The sequence below is a fragment of the Prionailurus viverrinus genome, chromosome D3 (assembly GCF_022837055.1).
Source record: "Prionailurus viverrinus isolate Anna chromosome D3, UM_Priviv_1.0, whole genome shotgun sequence".
NCBI lineage: Eukaryota > Metazoa > Chordata > Mammalia > Carnivora > Felidae > Prionailurus > Prionailurus viverrinus.
The window spans coordinates 8,821,950-8,836,705 of record NC_062572.1 but is presented as its reverse complement, the minus strand read 5'-3'; the positions used below and the strand labels follow the sequence as shown (position 1 = coordinate 8,836,705).

General features: G+C 49.0%; 2 protein-coding genes across 11 annotated transcripts in view; one reads left to right on the top strand and one right to left on the bottom strand.

Annotated features, from left to right (window-relative positions):
- The window catches only part of HVCN1 (hydrogen voltage gated channel 1), a 37,812-nt gene extending 25,566 nt beyond the window's left edge, over positions 1-12,246 (top strand). For all 9 annotated transcript variants that reach the window (XM_047826702.1, XM_047826699.1, XM_047826694.1 and 6 more), the window contains 5 exons: positions 26-307; positions 4,795-4,893; positions 7,487-7,718; positions 9,980-10,092; positions 10,445-12,246. In XM_047826702.1, the coding sequence (XP_047682658.1) occupies positions 65-307; positions 4,795-4,893; positions 7,487-7,718; positions 9,980-10,092; positions 10,445-10,510 (753 nt within the window). In that variant the 5' untranslated portion in view covers positions 26-64 and the 3' untranslated portion in view covers positions 10,511-12,246. The remainder of the gene's footprint in view (positions 1-25; positions 308-4,794; positions 4,894-7,486; positions 7,719-9,979; positions 10,093-10,444) is intronic.
- The window catches only part of TCTN1 (tectonic family member 1), a 28,564-nt gene continuing 24,624 nt past the window's right edge, over positions 10,817-14,756 (bottom strand). Inside the window, exons 13-15 of one of the 2 annotated variants that reach the window (XM_047826692.1) lie at positions 12,499-12,624; positions 11,772-11,916; positions 10,817-11,595 (exon numbers count right to left, since the gene is read on the bottom strand). In XM_047826692.1, coding sequence (XP_047682648.1) covers positions 11,773-11,916; positions 12,499-12,624 — 270 coding nt within the window. In that variant the 3' untranslated portion in view covers positions 10,817-11,595; position 11,772. The remainder of the gene's footprint in view (positions 11,596-11,771; positions 11,917-12,498; positions 12,625-14,756) is intronic. The other variant, XM_047826691.1, reaches the window with a different exon arrangement.

Below are 14,756 nucleotides of genomic sequence, written 5' to 3'. Positions count from 1 at the left end.
CTTGCTTGCTGTCCCCCCTCTTCAGGCTGGCTCCCGCAGGGCCAAAGTGGCTCCGGCAGAGAGGATGAGCAAGTTCTTGAAGCATTTCACTGTCGTTGGGGACGATTACCATGCCTGGAACATCAACTACAAGAAATGGGAGAATGAGGAGGATGAGGAGGACGAGGAGGAACAGCCGCCACCAACACCTGCCTCCGGTGAGGAGGGCAGAGCTGCCGACCCGGCTGCGGCCCCTGTCCCTGCGCCCAGGCCCCCCCTAGACTTCAGGACCACATTGAGGAAGCTGTTCAGCTCCCACAGGTTTCAGGTAGGTGGGCAGAGGCCCAAGATGCCCAGGGTGGGGCAGAGCTGTCAGCCAAGAGTCACGAGGCCAAGGTGGGAGCCCGTCTCTGCCACTGTATGCCTACTGAATGCTAACCATGTGTCAGGTGCCCCGTCCAGCACTGGGCAGATCCCGTGTTGTCAGGGATAAAATAAGTCACAATCCAAAGTCAGTTAAAGGTCTAGCACCTGATGAGTGAATAAACAAAATGTAGTCTGTCCATGCTCGGCCAGGAGGAGGAAGGAGGCACGGACACCTGCTACAAAGTGGAGGAGGCTTGACAGCGTGGTACTCCATGAAAGGAGCCAGACACAAAGACCACAGAGCGTATGATTCCATTTATGTGAAATGTTCAAAATCGGCAAATCCGTAGAGACAGACAGCAGATTGGTGGTAACAAGTTGGAGGGAGAGTAGAATGGCAATGGGCTGCTTACCGGATACGGGTTTCCATTTGGAGTGATGAAAACGTTCCAGAACTACATAGTGGTGATGATTGTACCACCCTGTGAATGTGCTAAATGCCCCTGAACTATAAGCCAACTTAAAAATGATTCAAATGTTTTATGGTAGATTTTAGGTTATGCAGATTTTATGATACACAAAAAGTAAACTGAAGGGTAAACACTGGAGCCAGAAAAAGATGTGCCTGCGTTCACTCAGCAAACACTGAGTGCGTGCCCTGAGTTGAACAAAGCCAAGATGGGTCCCGTGTCCCAGACACATCACCCTGGGGGCTTCGGTCTCTAATGTTGTAGAGCGATCTGCATAGTGTAGCCCACGGCTGACCTCAGGGTGCAGTTAGGGGAGAACATGAGAGGGAGATGTGGAGTTGAGAGAATAGCGAAGCGTCTGTTGGCATCTTCTGACTTCGAAAGACAAGCGCAGGTCGAGTCTGGTCTGGCTGGCCCCGCAGTGTCTGGAAACGTGTTCTGAGAGCCCCAGGAGAATTCGGGAGGCCCAGGGATACTAAGGAAGCATGCAGCCCCCCAGGTCCTGTAATGGAGCCATTTTGGGGACCCTGTTGCTGGCGTCCTCCTAAAGCAAAATAAACCAGCGCCTCCCAAAGCTGACTTCCCTTCTGGAAGCAGAAACAGCCCTTGCCTCTCCCATCACTGACTTTGTTCCAGGGTGAAATAGAAAAAAAAAAAAAAAAATTTAATTTTGGTCTTTTTCTCATTCTTGCGTAGCTTAGAGAAATGAACCAGGCCAAACAGCCCAACAAGCCTTGCAGCTCAGCACTTTCCTCTGCGGCTGTGACAGGAAAGGAAACGTGGTATTAAGTTGTTGGGGTTGAAATCCCAAACCCTCAATTTCAGGAGCAGAAGGAAGGCATCAGTTTCCCTCCAGCTGCAAGGGAAACCCTGGACCTCCCAGCTCTGGGAGGTCCTCCCGAGGGGGCACAGGGCTGGCCCCCTGCGCCAGGACCCCTAAGGACACTCCTACTGGATAAGCCTGACTGCGGAAACATAAGTAGAGATGCTTATTCATTCACTTGACAGTCACTTCTCAAGCACACACTGCGTGCCAGGGGTACAGCAGCAGGCACGGCAGATGTGTCCCTGTCCTTATTCTTGAAGGACCCACGGTCTGTGGAGAGGCAGGCACTCCAGGAACCATCACCCAGACTGATGCTGGTTATGAGTGAAGGGAAGCCCTCTGTAAGAAAACAGAAGGGGGCTCCCAGAGATCCTGGGGGCAGGGAGCCACATGACCCAGGATTGGGTGTCATAAGACATGTAGTGAAGGAGGTGACATTTCACCTGACACCTGAAGCTTAGACAGGGCTGAGCTCTGTGAATGGGGAGGGGAGGAGCTTTCCAGGCAGAGGGACTGTGTTTGCAAAGGGCCGAAATAGGAAAGGACCTGTCATATTCCTGGAATTGGGAAGGGTCCACATCGGCTTCCGTGTAGCAAGTAAAGGGATAACTTGGCAAGAGACGAGGTGCTGGAAGGTCACCTGTGGGCAGTGGGAAGCCATGGAAAGTCTAAATGCGTGGGTGGGAGGGAGTGACACAACTAGATTTGTAGAGAGGCTCAGGGAGACCACTGCGGAGTGGGGATACCAGTGCAGGGGTTTGATCTCTGCCGGTAGAATCAGCATGCAAACGGATTCTGGAATCCCTTTCTTGGATGCGTTCTCTACCTGTTCCCGTGGTTTGAGGCAGCCTAGGTGACCAGATATATAGTTAATTGCCATCACTTCTCACACAGGATGGTACAAGCAAGGGAAAGAATATAGGGCGTGTTGGGCCTCTGTGGAATCCATGGGTGGACAGGGTGGCTGAGCTGGGGAGGACAATTGTGAAGGTCAAGGAGCTTCACTTTATTACCTGCTCACTACAGCCGGGCCCTGTGCCTTATAAGCACCCTTCACACATTACCTCATGTAATGCTCCGTGTGTCATTCTAGGGTGTAAAATGTGGTCAACCGCATTTTCTCCAAGAGTACGCTGAAGCTTGGAGTTAACACTTGAGAGACGTGCCCAAGGTCTAGGCCAACGCAGGAGCCGGCCCGGTGCTGGCGGCCCCATAGCCTTCACTCTCACCATGGCCGTCTTTGCCCCATCTGGGTTTGGAATTAACCGGCTTCCCTGAATTCTCAGCTTTTCTCTTTGTGACATGACTCCCCTCAGAAATAGCACTGCCTTGTGAAGTGGCAATTTCAGGGTCTGGGGATTTTTTCACAGCGGTCAGGATTGGAGCCCAGACATTGTAGTTTTATGACCTTCAGTCTGTCTCACCTTTTTTAATCGAAGAGAAATTCACATAACCATTTTATTACAATTATTTATTTTAAGAGAGAGCGAGAGAGTGCACATGGGACAGGGACAGAGAGACTTCCGAGCAGGCTCCACACTGACACAGTGTAGAGCCCAATGTGAGGCTCGAACTTACAAACCGTGAGATCGTGACCCGAGGCGAAATCAGGAGTCATTCACTTAACTGACTTGACTGAACCAGCCAGGTGCCCCTAAAGTTAATCATTTTAAAGTGAACAATTCAGTGGCATTTTGTACATTCACAGTGTTGTGCCACCCCCACCACGGTCTAGTTCCAGAATGTTTTCATCACCCCAAAAGGAGATCCAGTACCCATTAAACAATAACCCTCGGGCCCCCGGGGACCACTAATCTGCTTTCTGTCTGTACGGATTTGCCCGTTCGGGACTTCACAGGAATGGAATCAGACAACGCATGGTCTGGACGCCCGGCTTCTTCCTCCACGTCACGCCTTCCCGTCACTCATGCTGTAGTGTGCCAGTGCCGCTTCCGTTTTACGGCTGAATATTCAGTCTGCTTTTAATGTCTCTGTGCCTTGGTTTTAGACCAGACAAAGCTCTCACATCCCTTCAGCTCTAAAATAAAACCAAGGATGAAGAAAGAAAGAAAAGGAAAAACAACCTGCCAGAGGCTGGAATCTTTGAGCTACTGAATTTGAATATGTGTGAAAACTTCATTACAGAGCAATTTGGCATGCAATTTTCACAGTAAACCATGTCACTGAACACTGTAATTACTGAAATAATTAGCTACGGGCTGAAATGGTCAAAGGGTTTACTAGTCCATCGTCACACAGGCCTGTTGGGTTTCAGCCCTAAACTGCGGGCACTGCCAAGAAAATGGCAGATGAACTTGCGGAATCTACCCCGGAGTGTTGGATGTAGGAAGGGCCCTGAGGGAGGCGAGGGAGGGTCCACAGTTCCCGAGGGAAGAGAGGGGTTACACGGCGTCCTTTGGGTCTCCTCCCATCGCTGCCATTTCCACCACCGGACACCGTCACCCCCACACTGCCATTATAGAGGCCTCACCAGCATCGTCACTGTCACCATGCCCCCCCACCCCCGTTGGTGAGAGCACGCCCTCACTGCACCCCACTCTCACGGAGCCCGCAAGATGGTCCTCCTCCCACCACTCTCTTCAGTCCCCAGGAGACCCAGGACTCCCTCTGCCCTTGGCCCCCTAACGAGCACGCGTGAGCTGGGCAAATATTCGCGGCTCTGGACGGAAGCTATTTCGTGTGTCCCGTGGACATCACTGTAATCCGGCTGCCTGAAGCAGGCAGTCCCTGGAGGCCTTCCATGACTCAGATCTGTGAGACAGATCTTTTTAATTATTTACCGAACATCTGTTCTGGGCGTACCCTGGCAAGAAGATCTCCAGAAACAGAAAAATTAAAACTTAAAAAACATTTTCTTGCCATCTAGGAATCGGCAGTTTGGCTTGAGAGATGCTGAGACACAGTGAATGAATACGAAGACTGGTGGTGACGGAGTGTCACTCAGCCACACAGAGAAGCTCCAGGGGGACAGACACTTCCCAGCGGGTGGAGGGGGGGGGGGCGGCGCAGGCAACAGGCCTGGAAGGCGCTCGACTGTGGGCCGCGGCCTCCCATCCTTGGCACCTTTACCCAGGATGGTTTCCCCTAGATGTTTCTGGCCTAATGTTTCTTGTGCCTTCCCTTGGTCTGCAGGTTATCATCATTTGCCTGGTCATTCTGGATGCCCTCCTGGTGCTCGCTGAGCTCATTCTGGACCTGAAGATCATCAAGGCTGACAAGAACGCCGTCAAGGTAGTGTGTCAGCAGCCCTTTAATACGGCTCAGTTCTGTTATCTTTCCTGAGGCGGGCAGAGTGGGGCAGACGCAAGTCCTTAACAGAGTAGGTTGACTGCGTGCTTTTAACCAACGAGCAGAGAAAATGTCTTTCTTTCCAAACTGTAGATAAGCATTTACTACAAACAAGAAACCTTCTCATTTCGTGTGATGGCTCGAATCTCAAGTGGTGCTAGACCGCAGAGCTGGAGCCTGCTGCTGCTTCTAGAGGATCTGACCGAGAGGGGGCTACTGTCCCATCTTTAGGGGCAGACGAGCTATTTCTCTGCCTGTCAACATTCTGATGTGGTCCCCATGTTGGAGATGTGCCCACTGTTTATCCCCCAGTTCACAGCTGCTGCCTGAGCCTGCCCCAGACGTTTGTCCAGCCTTCCCAAGACAGCTGCTAGCTTTTCTTCTGTGGCCAGCCCGAGTCCTTCTGGAATATTTTTCCTCTCTCTCTAAACTTAATCACAGACATACCTGCTGTACTCACTCTCTTGTGCCTTTTTCTTCAACTTTTTATTATGAAAAATGGCAAATAAACATTTGCTGTATTTGCTTTCTCTATATCCACAAACACACCCATGTATTTTTGACCATTTGAAAGTAAGTTAGACATTAGGACACAAATATTTCAACTTGCTTAAGTATAAGGTCCTTCTGGGGCACCTGGGTGGCTCAGTCGGTTGAGTGTCCAACTTCAGCTCAGGTCGTGATTTTACAGCTTGTGAGTTCAAGCCTTGCATCGGGCTCTGTGTTGACAGTTCAGAGCCTGGAACCTGCTTCTGCCCCTCTCTGCCCCCACCCTGTTCTCTCTTTTTCTCTCAAAATAAACATTAAAAAAAAATTTTTTTTTTCAACATTTATTTATTTTTGGGACAGAGAGAGACAGAGCATGAACGGGGGAGGGGCAGAGAGAGAGGGAGACACAGAATCGGAAACAGGCTCCAGGCTCTGAGCCATCAGCCCAGAGCCTGACTCGGGGCTCGAACTCACGGACCGCGAGATCGTGACCTGGCTGAAGTCGGACGCTTAACCGACTGCACCACCCCGGCGCCCCCAAAAAAATTTTTAATAAAATTTAAAAAAAAGGTCTTTCTCCTATAGAACCACAATATTATCAATTCCTGAAAAGTTATCAATGATTCTATAATAACCAGTTTATATTCAAATGTCTTCATTTGTCCCAAGAGTATCTGTTATAATGTTTTTGTTATTTTTTCAAACTAGGATCCAGACATCTGATATTATTTATACTCGGTCATATTTCCACAGGCTCTTTTAATCTAGAAGAGTCCTCCCACCTTTAATTTTTTCCCCTTAGGACACTGACTTTTTGGAGTCCAGCCAGTCATCTTGTTAAGTGTCCCGTGTTCTGGATTTGCCTGTTTCCACAGAGGTCCTTCCAGCTTGTTCCCCTATCCCCTGTACACCATAGGTGAGGTCCGGAGGCACAATTAGCAACAGTTCTTGGCTGGTGGGGTGTTTTCTTTATAGCACAGCACATCGCTACCGGTGATCCTCACTGAGACCACTTAAGGCAGTAATTGCTGAGCTGTTCCACTGTCCAGGGACACTTTCCCTTTTCAGTTATAGATAATCTGCAGTGACACTTGACTGCCATGCAAAAATCCTCTTCTCCAATTAGCGTCCACCTGATGGTCACTGTCTGAGTCGGTGAATACATTGGGGGATGCGAACTCAGATTTCCATCATTCATTTTACATCTAGTAGGTGGTAATTTTTATATATATATAAAGAAGAGTTTTCCTTTTCCCCCCATGTGTGTATACATATCACTATGGGGGACTCATGGATTTTTTGGGTGTATTCAGTGTATGATAATCATAGTCCTTCTGTTCACTGTTCAAATTGTCCCACATTTGGTCACTGTGAGCCTCTTCAAACTGACTATATCTTTTTAACATAACTCCATAGGCTCTGAGCATTTCTTGTTCTCTGGCGCAAGACGATGTCCCAGCTGAGTTTGTACTTTCCCTGTCCTAGAATGGAAATGGTTACTTTAAGGAAATGTAGTATTTATAAATAAAGATCTAGCAATCCTCTTCAATTACCATCTACCTGGGAGATCATTTCTCGTCAGTACGTAGGAGTCAGCCTTGGTCCTTTGCCCAGTGCTCCATATGGAGGTGCCATAATGCATCTGCCAGATGCCCTCTAATATTTCTATACTGCAAAGAATATAGAAGATCTTTTGTCTGTAAATGATGCTGCAGCGAATATCCCTACAACATGCCTTTGTGCACGTGTCAGCTTAGCTGTAGGATAGATTCCTAGCATTGGAGTCACCGGGCCAAAGGACATGGTTTTCAAATCCTGCCATTGCCCAGCTGCCTGTCAGAGGGCAGGCAGGGCAGAGCCCCGGTCTGTGGTGTTCCGGCCGTATTCCCAGGCCAAGAACTGCGCCCGTGGAGTTTGGGGTCAAATCAATGAGTTCACTCTCCGGTGCCCGGGCAGGTGCACTCAAGGCCAGCTCGTCTGTGTGCCCTGCCCCAGCCTGTGACCAGCCCTGGATCTGCACTCACTGTGCTGCCTCTGTCCTCTCCAGGTGTTTCACTGCATGAGCATTGCCATCTTGACCTTCTTTATGATGGAGATTTTTCTAAAATTATATGTCTTCCGCTTGGAGTTCTTCCACCACAAGTTTGAAATCCTGGACACCATCGTGGTGGTGATTTCCTTCATCCTTGACATTGTCCTCCTGTTCCATGAGCACCAGTTTGAGGCTCTTGGCCTACTGATTCTGCTCCGGCTGTGGCGGGTGGCCCGGATCATCAACGGTATGTTCCCTGCACTCCCGGGCTGCAGAGGGAATTGGAGGGTGGGCACAGCCTGAGAGTGGACCCAGAGGCCATGGTTCCTCCTCCTTCTGGCTAGCATTTTCTAGGGAAAAAGGGGGTGACCTGAGTTTGTAGCCTCTGTGGCTACAAATCAACACGGCGTCACATGCTCAAAGAGGAACCACATTTCTCCTGTAGGCCTTGTTTTCATGATAATTAGAAGATATTTATAGAAGGGGTCAGATGAATGCCTCATCGGTCCCTACAGCTTGGTCCCCAGAGCACCTTTGTTGTTTGGTGTTTTCCCGAAGATTGTTCCACCGCACCCCACCCACTGGGAGGGGTACCATCCAAAAGGGGTGCAAGTAAGCTGACAAATGCTGCACCCTAGATTCTGGCCCTTTGAGGAAGTCACAGCACTTGTTAACATGAGGAAGACTTTGAGAACCGTCTCCCAAACTGACAAACTGGACAGTTTGGGGGGAGATAACACCTCTTAACATGACGCAGACTTTGGCTCTAGAGAACACGCTTGGGGAAAGAATGCTCTACCATATTCCTCATACACACCTTGTTGGTGCAGGGAGGCTATTTCAGAGAAGCCATGTTTGTGCTGTTATTGGGTGGACACAGTGATCACCAACTGGTTCAGCTCTCCCTGAACGAGTCAGGGTTGTTCTGAAGCCTGTCTGGAGACCCACCGCACCAGAATCCCCTTCAGGGCTCTTGTTTTTTCACTGGAGAGTCTGATGCGATGTCTGGGTGGACCCTCATGGGGTGTCTGTTTTTGAAGTGCTACCAGGTGACCTGGGCGTCCAGACAGGCTTGGGAATCCCTAGACAAGCGTCCAGCCCGACAGACTGTAGGCCAATGCCAGGAGAGTGAGGCAGGCCCGTCCTAGGATGTGCAGCTCCTTCACTGGGCAGCAACGAGTCCCACCCCGGCCTTCCGTGCTGGCGGGGAGGGGTCACATCTGCTCCGATGCAGGGCTCTGCCTGTGGGCACTGCGGGCTCCCACAGGCTTTAGGAGCCAGTTTAGATCTGATTAAAGTTTATTAAGAATATTCACTTGGGGGGAACTTGGGGGGCTGAGTGGGTTAAACATCCGACTCTTGATTTCGGCTCAGGTCATGATCTCACGGTTTGTGAGATTGAGCCCTGTGTCGGGCTCTGCACTGACAGCAAGGATACTTGCTTGGGACTCTCTCCCATTCTCTCTCACAAAATAAACAGACATTAAAAAAAAAAAAATTAATTTGGGCTCCATCAAAGGAAATAAAGGAAATTTTCCACTTTACTGAATATGCTTATGCTGATTATTTCATTCATCAAACAGAAATACTCTGTGCAAAGGTTAGCACAATTGAAATGGATCAACCATTACAAACTATGAATGACTCTGGAATAGTTACTACCCATTACTCTCCTACCACACCATTGTGAGATGTGCTTTTACAGATAAAACCAAAAGCCTGAGCTCTGTTCATTTTCTTGGTCCAAATGGTAGCAGGGCACAGGAGTGCCTAATAATGCGCACTGTTGCATCGCTATCAAATTTAGGGGCAGGACATGAAAGGTCTGAGAAAGCAACACAAGCTTCAACTGGATTCAGACAATCAAGAATGCTGGGGACCGGGGGCCAGTGCTCCCCGACCTATGGCTACCGAGTCCACACATGGTCACTCTTAGTTGGAAGGCACAGAGAATCCCCAGTTGCTGCACAGTCTTTTGAGGTCATGTCCCCACTGTGGCATGGGCATTTGGGAACCACCAGATAAGGCCGATGATCCCCCTCTCAGCCAAGGCTTTGTTGATGGCCTGATAGCTGAATTGGCCATAGCTGTGGGAGGCGGAAAGTCAGGACAGTGACAATTCCAAGGCCAAGCTTGAGCATTTCCAGCCTTGTGCTTTCGTGGCTTTTGTGTAGAGTGCTAATAGGCCACGCCGTCATGAACACGCTCTGTGTTAAGGAGCTTAACACTCACGTGGTCAGGGACTATTAAGGACTTCTTAGCCCATGTGGGCTAAAGGGAAATCTTGAGGAGCCAGTTCAGGTCTGATTAAAGTTCCTTAAGAATATTCATTTGGGGAGCACCTGGGTACTGAGTAGCTCAGAGATAAACTCTGACCCTCCTAGTTCTGATGTCTTTAAGGGACTGACCATGCTGTCACCAGCTGGACACATTTATAAATAATACAGGGCTTTTTCCAAGTGGTTAAACTAGAAACCTGTATCACTGAGACCCTTAATTATTTTACAGGAATAATTATCTCTGTCAAGACACGTTCAGAACGGCAACTATTGAGGTTAAAACAGATGAATATACAGTTGGCCGCCAAGATCCAACACCTTGAATTCAGCTGCTCTGAGAAGGTAAGACCACAGTTTTGGGAGAATGCCACCTGTCTGCCTTCAGTTCTGCGCTTCTCCCTGCCAGGCCCTTGCTGAGACACAGCCCTCGACTAAGTCTTCCTTGTTCTTTCAGACTCAGGTTAGGCATCGCCTCCTTCCCCAGAGCTATGTCAAGTGTCCCTCCTCTGAGTACCTCCTGTCACTGGAGTCGCCCACTGGACCCCATCTGACTGAGGCAGGCTCCACTGGCAGACTCCAGTAGGAGTGTAGCATTCATTCGGCTGTGCATCCGGGGGACCCACTGAATGCTCGCCACATCTCTGGGGAGGCTCAGAAGGTAAACTGACTTGTTTGTCTGCTTTTGTAATGACAGGAACAAGAAATTGAAAGACTTAACAAGCTCTTGAGACAGCACGGACTTCTTGGTGAGGTCAACTAGATGCGCACCTGCTCCACCCCAAAGAGAAGACCCTGCTTCCACGGGCTTGTGTCTCTGAGAGAAAGACAGCTGCCTCTCCTGGGCCCGTTTCGGGGAGAGGTTTGGTTCGATGCCTTTGCCTCACCTCCACCCAGCTTGGATTCCGGGGTGGGCAGGTGGTAGGGGGAGGGGGAAAGGCTTGCCCTTCCTTTCTTGGCGTGACCAAGAGCTTCCCATCGCGTCCTCACTCCACGTCACCATGTATCATAAACTATATTCTCTCATGTTGACACTTTTGCTTGAAAATGAACGAAGCTGGACAACTACTAGTTGTATATAAAATTTTATCTCATCAGTGTACTTTTCACGTTTCGTGTGTATATTGAGGAACCAGTGCATTCTTTCATATGGGCATTCTGAAAGACAAAGGAAAAAAGAAAGCTACCTTAGCCACCAGCCCATTCTAGAAAGTCTTCTCTTCCCAAGCTGTTCTCAGCAGCTCCTCTTGGTGCATATTCCTCCAGGGAGGTTGTCCTCAGGTACCCAGCCCCTCCTCTGCCGCATCTAGCTTCTAACTGGCTCTACCCAGGTCCGCCACCTGACAACTTTTTTCTCAATTACTGTGCAATTAATGTATAAGAGCAACTCCCTCCCTCGGGACCTCCTACTCTCTTCTTTCCAGCATCAACTGCTAGGAACTGCTCTGTGGTATCCCGTACAACCCACCCGTTGGAGAGCTCCAGTGCCTGCCACCGAAACAGCAATTAGACCCAAGACTCCATGTAATGAAGGTGACACCGGGGAAAGATCCCCTCATGAGGCCCTGTGCTCTACTTGCATGATTTTGTACAATTTTGCTATTTTTGTATTCGTTTCCACGGGACCAGTAAAGGAAAGAAAACGACTACAAACAGCGAGTATTTTTAAAATAAGTCATGTTGAAGCACAGGATGAATACACCGGATGAACCCTCGATGCCTGAGCTACTTCAGGGTCTGTCCCCTGTACCATCTTCCCAAAGCTGCAATTTGCTTTCCACACGTGACCTATGTGCCGACAGTACTGGAAATCACCAAGACCAGACGGTGCCCCATTCTAAGGTCACGCTAAGTAGAATTTCCAAAAGGAAAAAGGAGGGAAGTGAGCGGAGAGAGGAGATGTGTGGTTTGAGGGCAACCCCACAGGTCAGAGGTGTAACACCACAGGAGGTCTCCAAGGGAGCCCACGCCCCACAGCACTTGATTCTAGAGGTGTGGTGTCATTTCCTTGATTAAAAACTTACGTCAAACAAAGGGGAAGAAGAAATTAAACGGCAGCTTGGCATTGATGGTTGGCCGAGCCCTGAAGCCCGCCTCTGCAGGTGCAGACACATCCACAAAAGTAACCGCAGTGGAAATAAGAACCGTTCTTTCATTTCCTGAGTTGGTCTGTAATACAAAGAGCGATGCAAGCCCTGCCTTCCAGCGTGCTAACAAAGATGGGACATGTTGCGTTCTTTTCCGCACGTGACCGTGGTCAGTGCATCTCATAGGTATGCGGAGGGCCCATCAGCCACTAACTTGGATGAAAGATACCACTTTTACCCAGGTTGTCCTAACCCATCAATGTCCATCGCAACTCAATTTTCAATGAATTTTAAGGATCAAATGTAAACAAGAACGCTAATGACAACGCTGTTGTCAGAATTTTCTAACTAAATGACTGCTAAAGTGTTTAAATTTCAATAATTTTTTCACAGAATAAATTTTATTACCATACTTGAGTTTTGTCTGGACTTACATCTTAACCAATACCTTGATTTTTTTAAGTTTGTTTATTTTGAGAAAAGTATGGGAGGGGCAAAAGGAGAGAGAATCTTAAGCAGGCTCCATACTCAGCGTGGAGCCCAACACAGGGCTCAATCCCATGACCCTGGGATCTTGACCTGAGCTGAAATCAAGAGTCTTGACGCCCATCCAAGCCACCAAGGGGCCCCTTAACCAATACCTTTCTACTCAAGTTAGACGTACCTCAGGAAATGAGGATGCAATTAGATTTGCAGTGACATTAACTATTTTAGCCTGTGGGTTCAGTAAGGATCCGTACTTTGTCCACTTCACTTCTATAACCAAAGCCACTGGGAGCTGGCAGGAATCCTGCAAAACAAAATGCCATTCACCAGTCTGAACATTACACAACCTCATGTCAAACTTAATCTGCAGTTCGGTTTTAATCATAAAATGTTTCGCATATTACAAAATGTTCTGAACAAGAGAGTGAATAGACTCTAGAAGTTCAGACGAAAACAGCTGAGAGCACATATTTTAAAGTACTCAGTGCTCCAAAAATATTTTAACACCTAAAGCATCATTTTTCCGTGCTCTCCCGTTTCTAGAAAGACCAGCCATTATTGGGAAGTTGTGGAGATCCCAACACCAAACTGGAACACGGGGCTTCAAATGCCCCAACTTCAGCTCAGGGATTCTTTAGGGGAGAAACTGGCATTGGGTGGGGAGAGAAGAGAGGATGGGGTTATTCACAGAAATTAAACCTAATTGCAGATCACGTTAAAACACACCTGGAAGAAATGCAGTTGCTCTCTTTCCATTTATTGAATCTCATCAGTTGGCGATCAAGGTGTTACACAGGAACGTATAGAAATGAGTCTGTAAGGGGCGCCTGGGTGGCTCAGTCGGTTAAGCATCCGACTTCAGCTCAGGTCATGATCTCACGGTCTGTGAGTTCGAGCCCCGCGTCGGGCTCTGTGCTGACAGCTTGGAGCCTGGAGCCTGTTTCAGATTCTGTGTCTCCCTCTCTCTCTGACCCTCCCCCGTTCATGCTCTGTCTCTCCCTGTCTCAAAAATAAATAAACGTGAAAAAAAAAAAATTAAAAAAAAAAAAAAAAGAAATGAGTCTGTAAGTTGTCAAAGATACTAAGTCTCCTGTGGACTGAGAGCATTGCTCCCACAGTTGCTCCTCCTGAGGCCTCTGCCCCCGGGCAGAACAGGCCAGCAGCCTCCCAACCTTTTTCTTGCCTTTACATCTGGTTTGTTGGCAAATGTGATAACCACTGAAGCTGCTTGACCGGTAGAAGGGATTCCATTGTAATACTCGACTTCTGTGTGTGTGTTTGACATTTTCCCCACAATAACAAGTTTTTAAAAATACGCCTCTTTAGGGCATGAAAAGCTACCAAGCCTGCTAAATTTGGTGCCTGCCAAAAAGGCACTGGTGGAACTCCTCAGCTTGGAACTGCCTTTTAAGAAGTTTGCAGGCAAAAAAATCCCTGTGACTATCCTGTTATTAGAAGATGCGATACACCACTGGCAGAAACTGAGCTTATTAGCACAAGCTCTCATGTCTGCTACTGGAGTTTCCTGGAAGGGGAGTACAAAACCCACTCCAGGCTCTCTGAGCTCCCTGGACCAGCAAAACCCTGCACTGCCTCTCCTCCCAACCTGTTTTCCCCTCTGAGGGGTCCTAATAACTGGATGTCTCAACCCAACTGCCAGAAGCCAGAAGCAATTTGCCTCGCTCCGAGGCGGCAGACCTGAGCCAAGACATAGCAGCTGAACAGCAGGGACTGAGTAATCATGGGTCTCTGCCGGGGACTCAGGAGGAGGGCCGGATCAGAGCTAGAGAGCTAGTCCTCAGCCCCATTGTCCCCATGCTATAAATACGCTAAGCAGATAATGAGAGGCCCGAGAAGCTGCCACAAGCAAACGCTGGGCAATTAAAGGATAAGATGGAGAGCACGCCTCCGGTGATGGGGACCAGCCCACGCTCTGACGGCTGAGACAAAAGAAAAAGGTGGGCAGAGCAATCACATGTGATCAGGAACCTCTCTGTAGCACGTCAAGTTCCATTAAACTCTTCAGGGAACTTTGGAACTGAAAGCTCTCACGTGTGGGCTGCCTTTACAGACCAGGGAACGAGAGATGGGACAGCGATGTGGACAGGAGGAGTCTCTCTTTCTGTGACAGTCCATGTCATACTCCCTTGTCCTGTCACGACGCCTCATGTCACACCAGCAGTGATCGTAGGAAGTCAGGATGGTGATGGGTGGTAGTTTCCACGTTTGGAGCGGCCACTAGGCACCACGAATGTCCCTCATTTAACTCCACCACCCCGTGTGGCTGACACTGTAGCCCTCACTCCCTGTTTCACAGATGAGGAAACAGGCTCAAACCCTCAAAGGCAAGAGCGCTAACGAGGGGCAAAAACAGTTTTCAAGACCCAGGCCCATCTGACAGCAAAGCCTGGGCTCCGGCCCAGAGCCATCCATCTC